Source organism: Cnephaeus nilssonii, assembly GCF_951640355.1.
Source record: "Cnephaeus nilssonii genome assembly, chromosome: 3".
In the NCBI taxonomy this organism is placed as follows: Eukaryota; Metazoa; Chordata; class Mammalia; order Chiroptera; family Vespertilionidae; genus Cnephaeus; species Cnephaeus nilssonii.
Genome location: NC_137074.1, coordinates 8,354,164 through 8,377,739, shown reverse-complemented (window position 1 = coordinate 8,377,739; position 23,576 = coordinate 8,354,164). Strand labels below are relative to the sequence as shown.

The 23,576-nt window shown below is 58.4% G+C and overlaps 1 protein-coding gene across 4 annotated transcripts in view; it reads right to left on the bottom strand.

Moving 5' to 3' along the window:
- The window catches only part of TRPM2 (transient receptor potential cation channel subfamily M member 2), a 48,110-nt gene extending 28,446 nt beyond the window's left edge, over positions 1 to 19,664 (bottom strand). The window contains exons 1-10 of one of the 4 annotated variants that reach the window (XM_079766595.1): positions 19,545 to 19,664; positions 14,908 to 15,146; positions 14,090 to 14,178; positions 9,674 to 9,842; positions 8,097 to 8,277; positions 7,489 to 7,655; positions 6,230 to 6,410; positions 4,790 to 4,851; positions 3,578 to 3,778; positions 68 to 170 (exon numbers count right to left, since the gene is read on the bottom strand). In XM_079766595.1, coding sequence (XP_079622721.1) covers positions 68 to 170; positions 3,578 to 3,778; positions 4,790 to 4,851; positions 6,230 to 6,410; positions 7,489 to 7,655; positions 8,097 to 8,277; positions 9,674 to 9,842; positions 14,090 to 14,178; positions 14,908 to 15,069 — 1,315 coding nt within the window. In that variant the 5' untranslated portion in view covers positions 15,070 to 15,146; positions 19,545 to 19,664. Of the gene's footprint in view, positions 1 to 67; positions 171 to 3,577; positions 3,779 to 4,789; positions 4,852 to 6,229; positions 6,411 to 7,488; positions 7,656 to 8,038; positions 8,044 to 8,096; positions 8,278 to 9,673; positions 9,843 to 14,089; positions 14,179 to 14,907; positions 15,147 to 19,544 lie in introns of those variants that run through there. The other 3 variants (XM_079766597.1, XM_079766596.1, XM_079766598.1) reach the window with 3 other exon arrangements.
- Positions 19,665 to 23,576: the final 3,912 nt, after the last annotated feature.

Here is a 23,576-nt window from a genome sequence, read left to right as displayed (position 1 = left end):
AGAACTCAGGGCCCGAACACCCTTGTTCTAGCTTCTCCCCGTGGCCCCCACCGTGCCGGCTCCTCACCTTTCAGCAAGGCCTGCAGGATGGCCACGTCCACGTCCTGCTGGCCATCCTTGCCTTCCCGGAAGATGGTCAGCAGCTGCCGCCTCCGAACAATGTCTTGGATCTGCAACAAGCATTCCCCAAGTGGGGTCCCAGTGATGAGCGGGCCTCCTGCCTCCTCCTGGGGCCCCCGGAGAATGGAGGCCCCGGACTCGGAGCCAGAGCAGGAGTCCTGCCTGCCTGTGTGGCCGGGACCATCAAAGCTCTTACAACACAAAAGACTCCCCATGCCCTGGACAGTGAAGATGAAGATGCTTAGGTACCAAATACGTGATCTTTGCAAGTGGTCTGTGGTGTAGAAAACACAGCTACAGTGTAAAGAGTGTCCACCCTGCCCATGAGGTGGTGCTGCTTAACTTAAGACTTCTCCCTTGGTCCTCCTGCCTGGGCCCTGCCATTCCTCGCTCTACCTGCCTGCCTACCTACCTACCTATCTATCCATCCATCCATCCAATTATTCACCTACCTATCCATCTATGAATCCACATATCTATCTGCTCACCCTACCTGTCTACCTACCTACCAATCTATATGTCTATCTACCTAGCCACCCTATCTATCTATGTATCTATCTATTTATCTATTCAGCCAATTCTCAGAACCCACTGTTAGATTCAGTTCTGAGAACTGGCTGAACAGATACACAGATAGATATATACCAGACATATACCTATCATCTATCTAGCACCTGTCTGTCTATGACATCATTTCCTGCCTGCTACCCGTTGCTGCTCCCCGTAACCCCTTCACCCTGAGGCCAGCGTTCACATTCCACGGGTCCTTCATGGCCCCCAAAGCTTCAGGCACTACCCCCAGGCCCTCAGGCTGACCACACCCGGCCTCCCTCCTTCCCCCTCCTCGCCCAGCCTGTTGCTCATGCTTCCAGACCCGCCATTCCCCACCTAGAAGGCACCCTCAAACACCTCACCTCCACCCCTAAAACCCCAACCTTCCCCATCCCTCAGGGTGCAGCTCTCAGGGCAATTCCAAAATAACCCCTGGCCTCCCAGTCCCACCGTCTCCCAGCTCAAGTGTCTCCTGAACTTAACCCGCCTTTGGTTCACATCACAGCTACCATCTTTGGAGTGCGCATGTGGAGACAAAAACTAAGCACTCTGCATAAAGGTCCTTGTCCCGTCCTCCGAGTTTCAGTGCCATTGTCCCTATGTGACAGGCAAGAAGAGCAATGGAGAGAGGGCGAGTGTGTCCTCCTGACACAGTCCTTCGGTGCCGGCTGTGAGCCCCGGGATGAGAGCCGTGGCTGGTGTCCCCGTGCACAGTGGCAGCGTCTGGGGGAGAAGGCCACCTGCTCACCCTGCCGCCCACCACGGTGTAGACACAGCTCGAGATTTGCTGAGTGAAATTACTGGGTTTTGTTTGTTTGGTTGGTTTTGTTGTTTTTAATCCTCACCTGAGGATATTTTTCCATTGATTTTTAGAAAGAGTGGAAGGGAGGTGGAGAGACAGAGAGAGAGAAACATCAATGTGAGACACATTGATTGGCTGCCTCCCACGCGCCCCTGACCAGGGCCAGCGATCAAGCCTGCAACTGAGGTATGTGCCCTTGACTGGAATCGAACCCGTGACCCTTCAGTCTGCGGGCCGATGCTCTAACCACTGAGCAACCGGCAGCTCTGAATTACTATTCATGACCATGAAGCTGGGGGTCCCCTCCTTCGAACCAGAGTAACAATGAGGGGCCACCCCTGGATGGCCGAGTGCCATTACATGAGTGCCATTTTCAGGGCCTTGACTCACAAGGAAGAGTGGAAAAAAACAGGCACCTCTGGACAACAGTGGGTTAGATTCGGTTCTGAGAACTGCCTGAATAATTTATCAACTAACCAGGAAAGGCCCTGGGCCTGCCCGCCCATTCCCCGTGGCTCCGTGGGGAACCCAGCTGATGCTCACAGCCGACTTCAGAGTCTTCACAAACCGGCCTGCACACACGGCAAAAACAGGCTCCAGAACATCCACGTCGAACAAGCTCACCCGGAGACCAAGGAAGCGCCGACAAGAACAGGTCCCTGCGCCACCACAAACACCCGAAGCAGGGCCTGCTCCCATCCACAGAGAGCTGGCTGCCTTGGCCTCCGCCCCCGCCAGGGCCCAGACCCCCAGCGTCCCCCTCCCCCACCCCATGGCTCCTGAGGGGGCATCTTCCTTCACTTGGTCCCCTACGAGTGTCCCTGTGGTCTCTGGCTGGTGGGCATGACCGCCCATGTGGCCTGAAATTGGACATAGTGGGGGCTACGGTGCTCCACAGACTTGCCCTGGAAGGTATACATCAGGCACTTAAGACGGAATTTCCAGGAATGTCTGCAGCCTGACCCGTCCGTCTTCCATGGAGCTGGATAAAGGATACAGACCCAGTGACTTTGCAGCCCCACCTTGCTGTCGGGGAAACGGGGATCAGAGAGGTGCTGAGTGCCCTCACTGAGAATCCTGCCAGGAGACAGGGACCATGTGAGCTCAGGATGGCGGACCCCCCAACCCCGAGACAGCAGTCAGCATGACCAGAGGAACCAGGGTGCAGGGGGCTCTCCCCTGAGCTCACCCCGCTGGCCACGGGCTTCATGGGATGCTGAGGGCTGAGCCAGCCACACTCCCTCACACTCTTGGAGGCTGGGGTCATGGCTGTGGGTTTGTTGGGGCGCCCTGAAACCTGGATTGGGGACATGGCTGCCTCTGAGTCCACTCCAAGTGACGCAGGGCTCCCAGTTGAGCCAGACAGCCTCCAAATATTGGAGGACTCCTGCCCTACAGTCTAGAGTGAACGCCCCACCCCGTCTGTCTGTAAGGGGTCCTTGAAGCTTCTCTGCCCATCTGTAGCTCCCTCCCAGGCCTTGCAGCCTCCCAAACACTCTGGAGGGTACCCTGGAATACTCACTAAACCTGAAGATCCCCAGGAGAGGCCCATGCCCACTGATGCCTCCGAGGAAGCATGGAGGTGCCTCCCAGATTACCTCATGGGGTGGGAGCCAGGGGTGGCCCCCATCTATACACGCTCTGCCTGCCTCCCTGTCCGGTCAACCCCAGAGCGCCTCTATGAACATACCGAGAGGCCCTGAGCCCCCCAGGCTCGGGGTGGGCATGACCAGGCAGCACCTTGGCTGCCCTAATCTCGGCTCCCCATCCCTCTGCCCCCCTCCTGGCCAAGCACCAGCATCCTGGCCTCCCACCCAGGAGCTCCTGACCTGCAGTGCGCCAGCCGGGCATGGAGTTCTGTGGGTGACAGGTTCCAGGCACGCCCTCTCGGCAGGACAGCGTGCTTCCCCGGCTGAAGCCCGCCCGCCTGCCCCGGGCCCTCTGCCTGCCCAGCTCAAAGCCCCCACCCTCTGCAGATCACTCCCGTGACCACCCAGGCCCCTGGGGCTGTTTCTGGATCGCTCATGCCCTGGTCCTGTGTACCAGGCCACCGGCACCTGGGAGCCAGCAGCTCCCGGTGACCACCGCGCCGGCCCGCCTCACCTTCTTGGTCCACTCCACGATCGTGCCCTCGGTGAAGGTCTCGAACATCTCCTGGAAAAACACGGCCAGCTTCTGCTGGATCAGGGCGATGGTGATCTCGGAGATGGGCAGGCCGGCCACCTGCGCGATGACGTCCGCCACGCGGCCCGAGCCCTCCACCACCACGCACGGGGTGCCGTGGGTGATGGCGTTGTAGATGGTCTGCAAGTCAGGGGCCGGCCGTGAGCGGGACCTGATCCCTCGCCACTCTCACACTTCCCGAAAAGGAGAACTCTCTGACGGCATTTAACGCCTGAGCTGAGGGCTCTGGTGAAATTCACTGAACATGCTGATCGGTGCCGCAGCAGCCACTGCTCCGAGGGGAGAGGCGGCCAGTCCTGAGACGCCGGGGAGTGTACAGCTGACACACCATCTCCTCCGGACCTGTCACTCAACAGCACCAGAGCAAGAGGACACCAGAGCATCTCCAGAGACAGGGTGCTGCCTGGGCCAGACCTCACTGAGGCTCGGGGTGAGACCAGGACGACGAGGGATGGCCCTCAGGGACCCAGTGTGATCGCAGCTTCGGGAAGGGGCCCCTCACCCAGCGGCAGGACGCCTGCCCAGGAACAGATGCTGTGCCATGAGCGGGAAAACCACGAGGAGGAGCCCGAGAATGGCGGGTCCCCATCTGGTCCCCATCTGGTCCCCATCTCCCCAGGAAACCCCAGAGTTTCATTTTCACCTCCTGGGGTGACTGAACGTTTAACGACATTTTCTCTGCTCCTGCCCCAAATTGGCAGGCTGGGGCGTCATATGCATCCTGCACGGAGGTACCAGAACGAGGTGAGCCACACACTGTGGAGTGGGTTCTGAATAAAGGTCCGTGGGCAGCACGTTACCACCACTGAGGAACCTCCGTGAAGGTCAGCTGCCACACCCATGGCTGCCCCAGTCCTGGAAGCAGGGGACCGTCACCCCCATCCTTGCTGCAGTCCCCTCTGGAGCCCCTCTTACTGGTCCATCGCCCAGGGCCAAAGCAGCGCCCCGTCCCCCCTCAGCTGGAGAGGGCCCTGCCGCACGGGGGACTGCCCCTCCTCCATCTCCTGGGGGCAGCTCCTCACCCTCTCCTGCCAGTGACCCAAGAGGATGCTGGGAACAGCGCTGGGTCAGCTGTCCCACCTGCAGCAGGACTTGACCCCCAGGGGCCCCTAACCACTGGCCAGTACTTACATGCAGCGTGCCAGGTCCTCCCTCCAGCACCACACAGACGATGGGGATCTTGATGGCCACACCTGGGACGAAGCACAGAGCCCCAAGGAGGGAACGTGGGGCTCCGCTCCACCTGGGGTGCTTCCCCGCCCCCTGCAGCTCCAGGCTAATAGCGAGGAAGCGTCACAGTGCTAAGCCGCTTTCAGAGGCTGACACTCTGGCCCTGGCTGGTTTGGCTCAGTGGTTAGAGTGTCAGCCTGTGGACTGAAGGGCCTCAGGTTTGATTCCGGTCAAGGGCACATGCCTCAGTTGCAGGCTCGATCTCCCGGGAGGCAACCACTCGATGTCTCTCTTTCACATCGATGTTTCTCTCTTTCTCTCCCTCTCCCTTCCACTCTCTGAAAAATCAATAGAAAAATATCGTTGGGTGAGAATGAACAAAAAAATTAATAAATAAAGGCTGACGCTGTGGAGCCACACGTCATCTGCTTGTCCTACGTAAGGGAGCAAACTCAAGAGCCTCGTGATGGCTCCTCCCCGTGACCGCCCTGCTTCTCTCTGCAGCCCATTCCTGGCGCCTCGAGTCTGGGCAGGCCTTGGGGCACCTCAAGCAGGTGGGCATAACGCACCGTGTGGCCCGGGAGCACAGCATCAGAACCACGGGGACCAAACCTCAGTCCTCTGTCCAGACGCTTGGCCCCACCACGAGCCTTTCCTCAGCCTGCAGCCAGGGGTCCTGTTAGAAATCTCTTTCCCCAGCAGCAAACCTGCTCTCAGAGCTGCCGCAATCACACTGTCCCCACACACTCTAGCCTAACACTCCCACCAGGGTCAGGGTCTCTCAGTCCAAGCAGGGCCCCGAGGGTGGCCCCGACCAGCAAGTCAGTGTCACCTGGGAGCCTAGAAGCAGCTCCTGCCCACCTAGACCTGAGTCACAGACCAGGGGCGGTCCCCGGGGGGGTGATTGACAAGCCTTCCAGGGGACTGTGATGTGCAGCAAAGCTTGGGAACCTCTGCTCTCAAGGTACCTGATGAACCCAGGGACAGAGCCAGAGCCTCCGTTATCCCGGCTCCTGCCCGCATCCCGAACCCTGTCTCTGATCCCCATTGTCCGAGAACCCATCCCATCCCATCCCACCCACAGGGGAAAAGATGCCAGGGACCCCAAGGCACACTTTCTTACTTCTGACCTGAGGTCGAGCTTGTAAAGTGACCGCAGGATGGTCTCTGACCTGAGAGTGAGCAGAAAAGCCGGGTCCTGCCCTGACTTCCTGCCCCTGGCTACACGGGGCACGAGCAGATGACCTCCGGGCTAAGTGTAAAGACATCCAGATGTGCTCAGACTGTGCCCTAAGCGCCCCGCCTGTGGGACGTCCCGATCGCCGCCAGCTGGGCCCCCGTCACCGAGACCAGCCTGCTCCCCTCTCCACCGCAGCGCCCCGGGGAAGCGCACTGCCTCACCTCCTCTCTCCTTCGTCTGCTCCGAAATGAACTTCTCCAGCTTGGACCTCAGGGGAATCTCGACCCCATAGCGGCCGTGGGTCCCGTCGTCCACAAGGATGAAGTGGGAGTGGTTGCTGTCCAGGCAGGTCAGGTGACCCTGCCCTTCCTCGTCCATGATGTACTCGGCAGGGAAGCCGCCCTGGGGGTGGCCAAGGAAGAGTCAGACACGTGGACAGGAAGTTCTATATGGTGAATGCTAGAAGGGGGGGCTGGGGGGCAGGAAAAGAACCCCTGGAGGACTGCAGGGGAGCAGGAAAAGAACCCCGAGAGACTAACCCTCCTGAACCTGTGAATGTGACCTTATTTGGGAAAAGTCTTTGCAATTGTGACCAAGTTAAGGGTCTTAACGTGGGAAGATTATTCTAGACTGTCCAGCTGGGTCCTAAATGCCACCATAACCATCTTCAGCCTGTGACCACAGAGGCAGAGGCTGGAGTGATGCGGCTCCAAGCCAAGGAAACCCGTCAGCCACCAGGAGCTGGGAGAGGCAGGAATGGCTTCTCCCTACAGCCTTAGGAGGCAGCATCTTGATTTAGGCCAGTGGTCGGCAAACTCATTAGTCAACAGAGCCAAATATCAACAGTACGACGATTGAAATTTATTTTGAGAGCCAAATTTTTTAAACTTAAACTATATAGGTAGGTACATTGTTATTAACTTAATTAGGGTACTCCTAAGCTGGCCTGTGCTAAAAACTCAAGGGGCCAAAGAGCCGCATGTGGCTCGCACGCTGCAGTTTGCCGACCACTGATTTAGGCCAAGTGATGCCGATCTCAGAGTCCTGGTCTCCAGACTGTGGGGGAGGCCATTTCTGTGGCTTTAAGCCATGACATTTATAATCACTAACTGTCCACAGACAATGCAGGTGCTCACCCGTGTGATCTTGGCCCTGCCACTTCCTTCTGCTAAGTCCAGTTCACATCCGGGCAGCCGTTAAGGTGAGCAGTGGTGGCAAGTTAGGGACCTTTTATGAACCGATCCTGGAATCTTATGGCGGGAAACCAGAGTCCAGCCAAGTCAGCTACTTGTCCCGGGTCACCAGGGTCTGTGGTGTGGGGGACTAGAGCCCGTGTCTCCTTTATTCCTGCCCAGCCTCTTCCCTCCATGGTGCATTTACTCCAGTGCCGAGATGATGGCCTGCCCACTGCAGCACCCTAAGACCCTAGCAGCACCCCCTCGGAGCCTGCCCCCCCCCCCAGGAGGGGCCAAGCGCTCACCATGGGGTGGACCAGGCCCTCTCGGTTGTGCACGGTGCCCCACGTGGCAATCCCAATGGTGACGACTTCTCCTTCGCTGCAGCTGCTGCTCAGGCTGAAGTCGCGCACGGCCTCGCCCACCTGCTTCATCACGCCAGTGTGGGACCCCCCGGTGATAATCCAGGCCCCTGGGGAAGGAGCGGAGGGCAGGCAGGCCCCTGGGTCCTGGTGTGCACCCTGCCGTGCAGGTACCTGACACCTGGACCTGTGCTTCTGACGCTCACGCCCGCCCCTGCAGGGCTTTCAAACCCATTTTCAGGCGTAAGTTCAAAGAGACTCTTTGACAGAGACGCTTCACCGACACCTCACGGTTAACACAGACTCCTCCGGCCTCCTCTCCATGCCCAGCAGGCACCACCATCAGGTAGCTGCGTGGAGCCACGTCTGCCCCATTGAGCAAGCCCAGGGATGGCAGTAGGGGGTGAAGGAAGGTGCTTCAGGCAGGTGAGGTTGGGTGAATCTGAACAGACACTTCTCCACCCGCCAGGTATGGCCTGGTGTCCCTGCCTACCTGTGGTCTGGCCTGTTTTCCCCACCTACCTGTGGTCTGGCCTGTTTTCCCCACTTACCTGTGGTCTGGGCCACCTTAACCAGGCCTCTGCGGAAGACGCTCTTCAGCCGAGGCTTCATGTTGAAGTCCTTGGCCCCGCCCGTGACCGAGATGAGCAGGTTGGGGACATCCAGGCCCCAGTGCTGCGTCATGAGCTGGTAGGTCACACTGGAGGGAGTGTCCTGGGAGAGGCGGACGTACTGCAGGGGAGTGAGGAGACAGCAGAGGAGCCCCCGGGTCAGCGGGCACCACCCAAGCCCCCAGAAACCCCACACCAGCCATGCCCGCGAGCCCCTGCCCGGTGGGGGAGTGCCTCACACCTGGGTCTGGGTCCAAGAGTATAAGCGGTCGTGCCCAGGCAGGACTCAGATATAGAGAGAAGAGGGAGGCCAAGGCCGGAGGAGAGGCCAGCGGGAGTGACAGGAGCCCGAGGAGCCAGCTGTCACCCTCACCCCTCGGCCCAGCTCCGCAGCTGGGGGCCACAGCACCCTCTCCTCTCACTCCTCCTCGGCCCAAGGCCCCTGGTCCGGATCCCAATGTCGCTGTAGAGCCGCGGCTACCGCTGACTCCTCTTAGGTGACACTGGAGTGTCTTCCCTTCTCCTCACCCAGTGCCACCTCCCTCACGGCAGCACCCTGTCCTGGGTCCCCACATCGAGCTGTCATGTGAGGTCAGCTGTCCTCAGACTCATGTCCAGACACCTCGCTCTTGCTCTGAGCCCCCCCGATTCTGTGTTGCCGAAGACCCCCCACCCCCGGCTCCTCGGGGACTCCTCCTCCTGTCGGGGTAGAGGCTGCCAGCCTGCAATCACCCTGGGAGCAGCCCCAGGGGACAGGGGCTTGGGGTGCACCCACACACGGCGGTGCTGATGCAGTGCAGCTCTGGGGCTGAGGACACTGGGGCCAGTGTGACGCCACCCCCAGCACTCTCCTGGTCCCACCTCCCTGGCCCCGTGGGCAGGGCCTCAGCAGCTCAGAGGAGCTGGTATGAGGTTCAGGGGTTCCAGAAACCCGACTCAGAACCCAGTGGCTCCACCAGACCCCACAGGGCGGTGGTGCCCAGGAGCTGTGGCAGAAGCCTCCGGAAGGCTGGTGAAAACGCAGGTGAGTGGCTCCCAAATACGCAAGTCTCGGGTGCAGCCAAGAACCTGCTTAGTGATGCTGCTGGTCCAGGGACCACCCTGAGGTCCGAGGTTCCACTGGGATCCCGCCCCACCCTGTTCGGCCTCCTGGTGAAGCTCTCACCTCTGCTACCAGCCTCCCCAGGTCCCTTCCCACCTCCTCACCACCTGTGCCTGTGCCCAGGTGCCCCCCTGCCCTCCCAGGCCTGACAAACCTCCAGGCCTCCCAGCCAGAAGTTACGCCACTCCCCTGGCCGCAGCCCCGGCCTGCTCTGCAGTGACCAAGGAGGCTGAGAGCAGGTGTCTCCTGCTCGCCCTGTGAAGCCCCCACGCACCCCGTCCCTTACATTGGGAGGGTGCTGTGCCCCCAGGGCTTTAGCCAGCCTCCCCACTCCCACCCCAGACGTCTGGCCACTGTGGGTCACCACTGGCGGGCTCTGGTCTACAGAAAGGGCAACGGGGTGATGGAAACCAACCTTTCCCACCTTCTGGCTCAGGCCTGTGAAGACGATGTCACCGAAGGCATCCGTCGGCATCTCCTGGACGTGCTTTTTGGGGTCCCACTCGTTGCCCTGGAAGGCCTGGGGCCTGATGGCCTCCTCCAAGTGCTGCTCGCGGGTGTAGCCGCACTCACACACCACCTTCCTGCAGAGACGCCGCCGTCACCACAGGCCCCGAGGTGCCCCCTGCTCCCCGCTGAGGGTGTCAGAGGGGGCCCAGCGGAGAGCGAGCCAGAACTCTCACCCCCACCCAGCAGCCAGAGGCCCCAGCCATGGCCACGGTGTCAGTGCTGGCCACGTGGGGCAGTAAGGAGGCAACCCTGCCCCACCCAGCCAATGACACCTTGTTCAACTACAAGTCCACAAATGCTCTAGATTCCTTCTTTCTGATCATTAACAAATGACCTAAAAGACTAGACACAGATGAGACCAAAAGAAAGTCTAAAACCTGAGCCGGACGATACTGAGAGAGACTACTGGACCAGGAGAAAGAAGACAGATGTCTGGCCGAAACCGGTTTGGCTCAGTGGATAGAGTGTCACCCTGCGGACTGAAGGGTCCCAGGTTCGATTCCGGTCAAGGGCATGTACCTTGGTTGCGGGCACATTCCCAGTGGGGGGTGTGCAGGAGGCAGCTGATCGATGTTTCTCTCTCATCGATGTTTCTAACTCTCTATCCCTCTCCCTTCCTCTCTGTAAAAAATCAATAAAATTTATTTAAATAAAAAAAAAGAAAAAGAAGAAGACAGATGTCATGACACTCGCTAAGCGTGTGATCTTAGGTGCTTTGAATTTCAGGCCCTCCATCATTAAATGGGAAAAATAATACATTCCTGATACCAACCCTGCAAAACTTGTGAAGGTCCAATGAGGTTGTAGGTGGGCAATCCTTTATAACGTTATTTTTTTTAAAATATATTTTATTGTTTTTTTACAGAGAGGAAGAGAGAGGGATAGAGAGTTAGAAACATCGATCAGCTGCCTCTTGCACACCCCCTACTGGGGATGTGCCCGCAACCAAGGTACATGCCCTTGACCAGAATCGAACCTGGGACCCTTGAGTCCGCAGGCCGACGCTCTATCCACTGAGCCACACCGGTTTCGGCTATAACGTCATTTTATTAATGCAAATGAACTAACCAGGCAGAGAACCAAGGGTGGTTCCGAGTGCCCCCAACCCAAGTGTGCTGGTCCCCCAGCTGTCCTTCCACTGCTTGTGACGTGGGCCCTGGCTACCCGTGTTTCTGCTGCTCGTGTGTGTGTGTCGGGGGGGGGGGGGCCCGGGGCTGTGAGCTCAGGCCCATCTGACCCTCCCCTCCAACCCCTTCGGCAGACGCAAGGCACTTTCCGACTCGCAGGGACCTTTGGGGACACCTCGTGTGGCCTCCTCGACGTATGGGCCAAGGCAGGGAAGAGAGGGTGAGGACCTGAGCTCCCCATCCTGGCCCCAGGCTGCCCCACATTGTCTTGGTTTCTAACCATCAGCCTGTGACAAGCTGCCTCCGTCCCCTCCTCTGACCATTGCCCTCTGATGAGATGAGAGAGTAAATCTACGTGGCGTTTCCAAGCCTGACACGGTGCAGGAAACCACACGGAAACCGCTGACCCAGAAATCAGTCAGAATGGCTCCCAGCGCTTGGCCTAGATGGGCGTAAATGGGAACATCTCTGCTAGCAGCCGTGAGAGGCACACCTTCCCCCCATCGGGGGCCCTGCCTGCAGTCTGGCGAAGCTGCTACAGGCAGACACACACACACACACACACACACACACACACACACACAGCCTCCCAGGTAACACCTGGACCAACAGGCCACGGCATCTGTAATCTCCCTGTAGCATCTTCTTGCATCGAACCCCATATTAATAAAGGGGCTTCTGGAAGTTTTCAGAACCAGACGCATACTGAGCGCTACTTCTGCAAAGTGGACAGAAGCACCACAGGAGCAGAAAGCCCCATTTCTGCCTCAAATCCAACCTGCCTCCCCCCAGCCCTCACCCGTCAGTATGTCTCCACTGGTTCAGAGTTCCGAGGAAAGAAGGGGCCAGGGTTCCATCGGTGGCACCCCTGAACCCTATAAACTGGAAACCAGATTACAGTCTTCAAAACGTTTTTGAAACCTGTGATTCCTATACGGGAAGCCTTCCTGTGTATCACAAGTTCCCGCCCAGGCTATTTTTATAAGCCTGTTTTAAAATAACTAAGACTGGAGAACTCAACGCAAAGCCCGCAGTCTGTTGTCAGGATGTGTGGTAAACCTGAAACTCCGACCACACGCCAAGTATATTCAAAGGCACCAGCCACAAGCTGTCAACTGGAGCTTGGTGGCAACTTTCCCTACCTCAGTGTCTGCCCTAGGACCACCTGGGAGAAACGAAGCTCTTATCTGATGAGGAGGAGCCAAGCCAGGGTGTAGACCCCCACACAGCCACGGGGCACTTTTAGTGACAACACCCTGGGCAGATCACAGCATCCCAGAAACCAGTGATCATTCACATCTGATTCCGAGTCATAATCCTCCTCTATCTTCTCCACGCAGGACACGCCTCCTCCCATATCATTCAGCAAATGTGAGCTGGATGCTGACTATGTGTCCATCATGGGGAGTAGGAAGTGACTCTGTCTTGGTCAGAGGTCAGGACTCAGAGAAGACAACTACACAGAGTGTGGTGGGAGGAAGAAGTTACTCCCTGGGGAGTGGTCAAGGAGGGCTCCCTGGCAGAGGTGGCATCTGCATCAGGCCTTGAAGGATAGATAGGAGTTCTTCAGGTGACAAGAAGAAAGAGTGTGGCCCACTTGTGGCACAGCACAGCCTACGGTGTGTCTGGAAGGGAGACACAGCCTAGAATCTATGCTCTGTTCGTCCTCAAGGAATACCAACAGAGAAGGGTTTCTGGGTCATATGGTGGCTCTGGTCTTCAGTTTTGGAGGAACTGTTTCCCACCGTGGCTGTACCATTTTACATTCCCACTAGCAACGGATGAGGGTTCCGTTCCTCCTCGTTCTCACCAACACCTGCCTTATTGAAAACAGCCCTCCTCACAGGTGAGAGTTTTGATTTGCACTTTCCTGATGTTTAGTGACATTGAGCACCTTTTCATCTATCTATTGGCCACATGTACGTCTTCTTTGGAAAAGTGTCTGTTCAGATCCTCTGCCCATTTTTAAATAGGATTGTTTGTTTTATATGGTTTTGTGGCATGAGCTCCTTATGTATTTTGGGTATTAGCTCCTTATCAGAGGTATTGTTTGCAAATCTCTTCTCCCATTCGGTTGGTTGCCTTTCTGTCTGTTGATGGTTCCTTTCGCTGTGCAGAAGCTTTTTAGTTTGGCTGGTCTGTTCGTCTGTTTTTTTCTTTTACTTCCCTTGCCTTTGGGGTCAAGTTCACAAAAACCCCTCTGAAACCATAAGCTTAGTGCCCATGTTTCATATAGACAGTGGAATATTACTCAGCCATAAAAAAGATAAAACTCTGCCACATGCCACAGCATGGATGAAGCTTGTGAATATCATGCTAAGTGAAATAAGTCAGATGGAAAACAACAAGAACCATATGATGTCACTCATACATGGGATATAAAACAAAAAAGGAGCAAACAATGTAAAACAAACTCACAGACACGGACAACAGTACGGTGGTTCCTAGGGGGTAGGTTGAAGAGGGTAAAAGGGGTCAAATACACAGTGACAGAGGACATTAGATTTTGGATGGTGAGCACACCATAGAGTACAGAGATGTCAAATTATAAAGTTGCATAATACCTGAAATTTATACAACGTTATTAACCCACGTTATCCCAATAAATTTAATAAAACCAGGGATGCCACTCCAGAGCTCCCAGGAACAGGAATGTGTGGGGTCCCTCCCCAGATGCCCTCAGGTTTACACAACTCAGGGGCACCCTGCTGGGGAGCCCTCGGCCGGGAGAGCAACTTCCGGCAGCTCCGAGGCAAAGCGGCCACTGTGGGGGCCCACAGCGGCGGCCTTGGTGGCCTTACCCATGCCCACTCGCCTTGAGGCAGGGTGGGCCGGTCTGCCAGGGCCCTCCTAAGTGAGAGGTCTGAGCTGTGGACGTTCCCCGAGGTCCCTTCCGGTCCCCGAGCCCCGTGACACTATCCAGAGGGACATGAGCTCTTCTCGAGGTGGGCAGCGTGGAGCCCCAACCACAGTGGGTCCAAGCACCGCTGCAGAGGAACCACAGTCTGACCCTAAACAAGCCCCCTAAAATCTCTGCCAAGCAGGACGGGGCGAGCCTCCTTCCCCACGGCAAGCTCCAGGGGTAGATGGGAGGCTCCGGGCGCCCCGGGAGCATACGGGGACTGTGCCCGGCTGAGGCCCTGGTCAGCCTTGCTCTCACCAGCCTTCCACGTGGGGACAGAGAGGCTCCTTACCCAGCATCAGACAGCTTGGAGCTTTCCACGAAGTACATGCATTCTTTCTTCTTGATGTTTTCCGGGATCCACGAGCTGAGATTTTCCTGCTGAGGGTAAAAAATGATTCTTGGAGATCCTTGGGCATCTAATCAATAGCACTTATAGCAGCACATCCTACATCTCCCTTAGACCCGGATGTTCCCAACCCAACAAGCTCCAAGGGGCGCTTTTCAGAAAGGGGAGACCCAGGCCCTTCCTTGGCGCTCAGGTGTGCGCTCGGACGGAGGAGGGGACCTGCGGAAGTGCTTCCTCTTGGGCCCAACCTGAGTTTGCACAGCACCTCACAGTCTATGTCAGCATGCCTTCCTGGGAGCGCCTCGGAGTGGTGGGAAGGTGGGGGGTGAGGGGCTGGACACCTGCCCTGGTCCTGGCGGGAGGGCAGGTTCACAGGGGCTGTGACAGGCACCCGTGCTCAGCCCACACGGTCTTGTCCAAGGCCTGTGAGCTGGCCCAGGACTAGGGCTGTGCTTGGGGCTTCCCAGTCAGATGGAGAATAGGAAGTCACTGCACTGCGAGGTCAGGGTGACAACTTCCGGTGCACCCCAGGGCGGCAGCGCTTACCCAGCGCTTCCCAGTCAGAACAGGAAGTGATCGTGCACCCCCTAGGGGGTGGGATGGGGGGACAAACGGGCACCTGCTGTTCTCTCCGGTTCTCTCTCCTCCGGGGTTTTCTGGGCTGCAGCCCCCAGGGCAGGAGTCTCTGCCCAGCAGGACGCCCCCCTCCGTGGTCACTGGGCCCCAGAGGGCTCTGGGACCCCCGGCCCCTGGAAGCCTACCTTCTCACAGCTGCTGTAGGGGTACTGCGACCTCCTGCTCCTGCAGAGGCTGCTGCTGCTCCGCCGGAGGCTGGGGACCCGGCCCAGGTCTGCCACCCTCCTGGGCTGCACCCCGAAGCCGTCCTCCTGCTTGGAGCCAGCTTTCAGGGCCGAGGGCTCCATCCTGACGGCCTGCTCCGGCCTCCACGGTCTCCCGCCTCCCACGACGGGCTCTGCTCAGCCTGGCTCGGCGGAGGGCTCTGGGAACACACACAGGGGAAAGAGGCAGGGGTCCTGAGTGGGCCCGTCTGCCCGGAATGCTGTCCCTCAGTTGGGGTGCCTGAGCCGTTTGGGAGCACAAGCACATCCCCAGGCCCCAGTCTCCGTTCACACGGGCTCAGGTCACTGGGAAGGGCCGGAGAAAGAGCTCCACCCTCACCCTCCACTCAACATGTCCAGCAACACCCAGCAGCCGGGCCCCAGAGGGAACTGGCCGGTCATGCGGTGCACACACCACATCCTGTCGCCATGCTCCTGACGTCTGTCCACTGCTTTCATTTTCCAAAAGGAAGAGACCCTACTAAGTACAAAGAGGTTTCAAATTGAGGCACAGCTGTCCATGCACAGGACAAGTCCCTAAAAGGAACAAGTCTCCTTTTCTCAAATCCTTTGCTCCGAGTGCTAATGCCACCGTCGCCATCGCTGAGGCCACAGTGAGCAGCGCAATGATTTCCTTAAAGCCATGATGCTGGAGATCACGTCCTAGAATGTCACCCCCAAGTCACTCAACATCACCCCACAACAGCACCCCATGTCACCCCACAACATCACCCACATGTCACCCCACAACAGCACCCTATTGTAGGGAGCGGTTATAGGGTTAAGCCTCGGATTGACATGCTGGCAAAGTCGCAAACAAGTCCCTGCTTGGAGGGCACAGTCCTCTAAGCATAATTAGGCTTGATCTTGTGACTGCTCCCTAGATCTTTCCTGGGTAGCTAATGGGCTGTGGGAGGTGCAGCAAGTGCTGCCAAAACAAGCAAAACTTACAAGAACATTGTAAATTACCTTGTTTGCCCCTGACTATAAATAAAGCATCAGCTTTGCAGTCTGGATCTGTTCTGTGGCCTCAGCAAGGCACAGAAGATCCACCTAGACCCAGCTTGTTCTCTTGTCTTTTTCTTCATCCTTCACCGGCCCTCCCTCAGGCTCGCCGAACCCTTGGCTGTGCTGGCGCGGCACACCCCATGATGTCACTCCCCCACCCAGTGGCTCTGAAGGTGTGCAAGAGGGCCTCCTGGGGCAAGAGAGTCACAAGGGCTCACCTCCCTCTCCCACCTGGAAGCCCCTTCTGGCCACATCGCCTCCCATCACACAAGATGGTCCATCACGGACAGGCCTTCCCCTGTCCATTCATCCAGCTTCAGCATGTGGTCACTGTGCTCTGGGGAGGTGCGAGGGACCTGTCAGGAGTGAGGGCCCACCCAGCCCTCACCTGGCTCAGCCCAGTGCTAGGCACTTGCGGTTCAGCCACCTGGCCGCTGACCCTGGGAAAATGCTCAGTGACATGGAGGGCTCCAGCCAACCCTCACCTCTGCATCCCTCTCCCTCCCCCCGCCCCTTGGCCAGGCTCACTCCCAGACCCCAGACCTGCCCAGAGGAGGCCCACTTCCCTCCCATGAATGCAAAACACTGGCACCAGGAGTGGGTGCTGCTGTGACAAACCATACACAGATGGACGTAGCCTTAAAACGGGATGATGGGCAGAGGCCGGAAGATTCTGGAGGTGGTGCTAGGAAAAGCCCGCGATGCTGCGTGCAGAGTGCACAAGCCTGGGGCACCCAGAAGGATGGGGGCACCCAGAGCTTCGGGAACATGGGCCCAGGCAAGGGACACGGCAAGGCCAATGCCCAGTGGAGCCGTAGGGGCAGGCAACCCAGACCGGCAAAGCCCCAGGCACGCAGTTCCAGCCCAGGCCCCACCCCAGTGGCTGTCCTTTGCCTGTCCCATCACTGTATTGTGGAAGCACATGACTTGTCTGGTTTCACAGGTTCACAGCTGGAGAGGAACGGAATCTGCCTCAAGTCTCACCCACATCTGACCTATCTATATATTGATTGGTTGGTTGGTTGATTTCAGAGAGGGAAAGATAGAAACATCAATGAGAGCAAATCATTGATTGGCTGCCTCTAGCACAGCCCCCACTGGGGATCAAGCCCGAATGTGTCCTGACTAGGAATCAAACCATGGCCTCTTGGTTCATAGGTCTACCCTCAACCACTGAGCCACACCAGCCAGGCTCACCCACATCTGATTTAGATAAGGTTTAGATGGGAACTTGGACTTCAGAGTTGTTGCTGGAATGTGTTAAGACTTTGGGGGCTGCTGGAATGGAATGAATGTGTTTTGCATGTGAGAAGGACATGGATTTGGAGGGGACAGGAGTGGAATGCTATGGTCTAAACCTGGTCCCTTAATGTCCCTGGTCTATTCAATACCTAACCCCCAGGGTGATGGTATTTGGAGGTGGGACCTTGGGGAGGTGAGGAGGTCATGAGGATGGAGCCCTCATGATGGGATTATTGCCCTTATAAAGGAGACCTCAGAGAGCTCCCTGCCCCCTCTGTCATGTGAGGTCACAAGGAGATGTCTGCACCCCGGAAGGGAGCCCTCACCAGCCCTGCCGGCACCCCGATCTCGAACTCCCAGCCTCCAGAGCTGTGAGAAATAAACTTCTGTTTATGAGCCACCCGATCTGTGGGTTCTGTTACAGCAGCCCAAACGGACAGAACAGGAACCAATGCTGGCCCAGCGGTCCCCCAGGTCCTGGCCAGCACTCATGTGGAGGTGACGCCTTACCCCTGTGTGGCCCTTGCAGGGCTACCGGCTACCCTATGCGGCAGCTCACCTGCCTCACAGCTCGCTTCTGAGGGACGCAGGTGAGCTAGGAAGGTTTCCAGCTGCCAGAGAGGAAAATGAGCGCAGGAATCTCACAGGCAGACAGCTCCTCTGGGGGGGGGGGGGGGGGGGGAGAGAGACCTGGGCTAGAGATGGCTCCCGCCCCCTCTCCAGGGCTAGGCCCGCACAGGACAAGGACACAGGATGGTAGTAATGACATGGGCCGAGCAGCAGACTAAGTATGTGCCATGAAGGGCCTCTAAGAAACTCGGAAGTGCTCGTTCACGCATTCTTCTGGCAGTTGCCCATCTCAGCAGTGTGATGGGGCTCTGAAATGACTGGGTCCAGGAGGGTGGGGGTAGATGGTGGGTGCAAACACAGGAAGAACCTGGCATACAAGATGCACGCCCTTAGATGTCACCTGGCAAGAGTGTGGAGCTGTTGCCATCAATGCCCAGGTGCGGTGAGTGGCCGATTCTGAGCTCTGCACTGAGCAATCCCACAGGAACAGAGCCCAGGCGCCTGGGGAGGGGCCGTCCACACGCATGGGTTTCAGCTCAGAGCCTGAGGTTCCCGCGTCCCAGGTGTGGGGGGTGGAAAGTCCTCATCCCTGGTCCCTCGGGAACAGACACCAAGGCCAGAAGAATAAAACTCCTGGGCACAACTTTTTACAGCTGCCACGTGGACCCAGGACCGTGGGAACTCAGAGACAGGAGCTCAGTGTACCCCACCACCACCACCACCACCACCACCACCACCACCTCGGCCCCAAAGACAGGGAAACAGAGCAATAGCATTACATGTGGGGCCGGCCCAGGGCGCACCCGCCAGTGGCTGGCAGTGCAGCCGCCTCTACTTCTCCGCCTAAACCGGGCAGACCCCCTTTCCGGGTCTTCTCAACTCCCGGTGAGGAAAGCATTTCGAGATCACGAATTGCTACACCCACCTGGGGCGGAGGAAGTGGGTGCTGAGGTCTTGTCCGGGGTCCAGAGCAAGAGCCCATCCCCCCAGCTCCCGGGCGAGGCACTGCATGTCGGGCAGACCGTGCCCCGTCCTGTCGCAGCGCCCGCGACACCGCCGCACGGCGCGCCGGCCCGCCCGGACCTGGACCCGCATCCTCCCTGCGTCCCGGCCGCGTCCCGGCCACGCCCCAGCTCGCGCCCTCGCCGGCCTGAGGCCAGGTCCCCGCAGCCCGCCGCTCCGCACGCTAGCCCCGCGCCCTCTCCCCCGACCCGCGTCTCCGCCAGCGCCGGTCCCACCACCTCGCCGCTGCCGCAGCCCGATGGTGTGCACCCCGTGAGAGCGCGTACCTGCCGGTTACTCGCGCTGCTGCGCTGGACGCGCGCCGCCCCGGCAGGGCTGCCCGAATCCCGAATCCCGAGCCGAGCGTGCACCCCACGCCGTCCCGCACCTTCCGCGTGGCCCGCAGCGCGCTCTGCGTCACTCAGCCGGGAGCGCAGCCTGCCGCGTCCCGCACCGCGGAGAGCCAAGGACAAGCCGCTGGGCCAGGCCCACCCCAGACTCCTGACCTGCGGGTCTGGCCTCCCCAGAGGCCCCTGGACAGCACGCGGGCGAGAGCTTGCCTCCTAACGGGCTAGTGGCAAGTTTCTCAGTTAAAAGAGTTCTCAAGCTCTACTCTTGGGAGGAGGGGGGAGGGGGAGGCGGGCCAGGGGGAGGGGCGTGAGACCCCAGTGGACCTGGGCTGGGTGAGCCCCTCCCACGACGGCCCCCTGCCAGACCCTGCAGCTGCCCTCACTCACGGTGGCAGGTGCCCGCCCCGGGGAGCTCTGCCCCTTAGGGGGACTGGCAGGCGCTGAGTTCTGATTCCTGAAAAGCTGACCCGGCTTTCCAGACCACGGTTCTCTCACCCAACACAGGTCCTCTGCCCTCCCCTTCCTGGCTGCCAGCTCCAAATACCCCATGACCACTCCTGGGCCCGCTCAGAGTCCAGGGAAGTGAAGTGTCCTGTAGCTTCTCCAATCAGGGCCTGAGGGCTGCCAGCTGACGCCTGGCTGACCAGCTCCCCCTCGTTTCCTCCCCTGAGTTCACTGATGCGGTGCCCAGACTCCTGCCCAGAGCGCCCTCTGGAAGGCCCCTACCCTCCACCTGCCCCTGCTTCCCCACGAAGGAGCCACGGGTCCACGGGCCGGCTGATGTTCCCCTGTCTCACTGTCCCGCCATCGGAGGTCTCCAGCAGCTGTGGGGAAGGTGCCAGAACCCACCCGAGCCCCTTGTACAGGGCAGCACTTGATGGTTTATTCAGACACTTTGGGAGCACCGCGGAGTAGAACAGGCAGCAGCAGGTGCGACGGGACGCGGTGGCTCTCCTCTGCTGGACCACACACGGGCAGGGCACAGCCCTCCGCCCATCACTGCTGCGTTCTCAGGGCCCGGCCACCCGTTAGCACCAGGAGGTTGCCTGCTGCAGGAGAAAGCTCGCGACCACCGCCACAGCCCGGAGAGGGGTCTGAGACCTGCCTGAGTCGGCAGCTGGGTGTTAGCAGCTGCGTCCAGACCCTCATCCAATTCACCTTCCCTGGGGGGCCATCTCATTGACCAAAGCATGCTGGGGCTGTTAATATTACACGAGACAGCGCTCATGGCAGAGCTGTGTGATGGACAGGCACACCGCCTTTTTTTCCAACTATCCCAGGCCCCCATGGGAACCTCGCTTGAGGTGAAGTCGTTCAGGAAGCGGGCTTCTGACAAAACATCTGTGCCCACGTTGTCCCCGAGTGGCCCCTTTCCGACGAGAAAACCACACATTGCACAAGAAGGCCCCGTGCCGTCTGCCGCACACCACTGCAAGAGCAATTATGAAACATCCTTCCCATAAAAATAAAGAGCGTGACTGTAAAGCAGGAACACAGCACGTCCTGGTCTTGATTGAGGGTTGTTTCGAGTTCAGATAAAGGCAGTGCCAAGCAGAGGGCTTTTTCGCAGCAGGAACATCTTGCCCAAGATAAAAAAGCCCCTTGCTCTGGCAGCCGGAGGAAAACCGCAATCAGGGAGCAAGCTGGCAATCTGACCGTGTGGCATCAACATGGGCTGGCTATGAATAATACACAGGAGCAGAGCGGAAGGCGGGAGGGCGAGGGGCGGGAGCCGGCACCCAGAGCTAGGGCAGCGGCTGCAGACTTTGCCGCACGAGGCCGGGTGGTAAATATTTCAGGCTTTGCAGGTCCGTGGTCTCTGGACTCAACTCTGCCACCGCAGCCAGCAAACAGCCATTAGCAAAAACGTGGACGGGGATGGTTGTGTGCCGATAACACTTGATTTACAAACACAGGCAGTGGCTGGTGCTGGCCTGTGGGCTGGTTTGCTGACTCCTGGTCTAGAGAGAGAGAGCACACAAGAGAAAAGTGGGCTTCATGCTGGGGACACCGTCCTTTTTCTTCATCTCTAAAGTCAACAGGTCACTTGCATTCCAGAACCATCTTATCACCAAAGACTTCCCGTGAAATGCAGAAGCAAACGGAGCCAAGGCGCTGCACAGGGGAGGTGGTGTGGAGACTGAGGACACGCTCCTTGCTGCGTGCCTGCTCAGGACACTCTAACAGGGGGTATGTTTCCATAGCAACGGTGATGGCCATGGAGCTGGAAACGACCCCTCACCTGTGTAAGCTCTCAGGACACTGAGTAAAATCAGTAAGCCAGGTCACTCTTCTAAAAGTCTGTTCCGGGTCTGGATGCAGGTGTGAGCCTGTTGACGGTCTGCTGTCCTTACTGACCTCCTTCCTGACCTCTCAGCACCAGCCCCAAGGTCCTTGGAGGAGGTCACCGCTCACACCCTCCCTGCCAGGCACCATGCTAAGCTCCCCATGTCTGCAGTCAACTCCCTCATCCCCTGTTCGTTGTGAGAGAGCTGTGGCTCAGGGAAACTAAAGAACTTGCTCAGGTGCCGAAACCGGTTTGGCTCAGTGGATAGAGCGTCGGCTTGCGGACTGAAGGGTCCCAGGTTCGATTCCAGTCAAGGGCACGTACCTTGGTTGCAGGCACATCCCCCGTGGGAGGTGTGCAGGAGGCAGCTGATCGATGTTTCTAACTCTCTATCCCTCTCCCTTCCTCTCTGTAAAAAATCAATAAAATATATTAAATAATAAAAAAAAAAGAACTTGCTCAGGGACCACCCAGGGGACCCGCCCTCTCTCTGTCCCTCCCCCCACCAACCTCCTCACTCACTCTGGCCTCACTCACTCGGGGAGGACCTGTGATGAAAGTAAAGACCCCACTTGGGAGACCCCACTCAGGGTGTCAGAGACGGCCGCCCGGCCCACAGCTTGACTTCACGGGAGGCCCCGAGCCAGGCCACCGAGCCCGGGTGCTCCCAGACTCCCAACCCTCAGAAACTGAGATGATAAATGTCCGTTGCCCTGAGCTGCTAAGTCTGAGGCAGTTTGTGCTACAGTCACCGATAGCCCACCTGTACAGCCGGAAAGATGAGATGCTGTGGCCTGAACTAGGTCACTTTGGATGGGAGTGGGGAGTGTGGATGGAGCAAACAGGAGGCCCAGGTCAGGGCCTGGGCTGAGGTGAGGGCAGGGGGCATTGTGTGGTCAGAACGTCTTTGCCAGCTGGGCCCGAGTGGAGCCCTCTCCCGGCACCAGCACCCCTGGTGTGACCGCTGGAAACACCCTTCCCACCACTGTAACCCCCCGGGAGTGTTGGACCCGCCCACCTGCCGAGAGCAGAGTTCTCACTTCAGCAGCTCCAGGCTGTGTCCCGCCACACCGGTGCTCTCGGGCCAGGCGGCCCACGGCGCTGTGCACGCTGAGCCACAGGGGCCTGCCTGCCTTTGTGCTCCTCCCAGTGATTGGCAGAGGGCATGCCCTCGGGCAGCAGAGAGGAGAGCAGGCCCTTCCCTGCGTCCACGTCACCCCTGCTGGAGCAGCACCATCACCAAAACTGCACAGCAGCCCAGAACCCTGTGGACCATCTGGCAGCAGGAAGCGCCTTCCATCTCCGTGATCCCAAAGTCTTCAAAGAGCCAGTAAGGAGGAGCCGCAATAGGTATACGCACAGGAAATGCTGGTTGCGAGGCTTGGGGGAGCCAGGCAGGTGTGGGCACCTGGCGTAGGCAGAAATGAAGCTCATGACTCAGTTAAATTAGAACTGGACTCAGCACGGCCTTTGGAGATGCCAAATTACTTTTTTTTTTTTAAGAGAGAGAGCAGAGATCATGAGGGCCACAGTGACAACCCCAGAGCACCGCCCATGTGGGAATTCTATGAATGGGACCCCCAGAGTGACCACTGGGAGGGGAAAATCACTGGAATATGCAGTTTGAGTAGGGGACGCGAGGAAAGGGCGTGGAGGTCACCTTTCCCAGGGTGACCAGAAGCAGCCGCGGTTTCCCCTTCTTCCTGGATGTTCCTCGGGGTCTCCTCCACTCTCGGGCCAGCAGTCGATATTGCACAGCCTGCCGCAGCCACAGGTTCCAGGTGGCATGGGACCCAGGCCAGGCCACTCCCCAAACTTCCACCTGGCTCACTGGGAGAAAGCATTCTTTCTGCTGGACTCGCTGTTAGCGTACGGCCTGGACGGAGGGTGTGGAGAACCTGGATGTGGCCATCGGAGGGGTCAGGGTGGATAGAGGCCCAGCCTGATCATGAAGACCGAGACCCCAGATCAAGCCGTGCTTGAAGCTGCACCCTTGGCTTCTGTTATATGAGCAGATGTTTCGGTTCTGGTTTAGGGAAGTTTGGTTGCACTTCTGTCTCTCGGGGTTCATTTTGGGGAGCAAAACCGCTATGAGAATGATGAAATACAACATATATTCTAGTAACTTGACT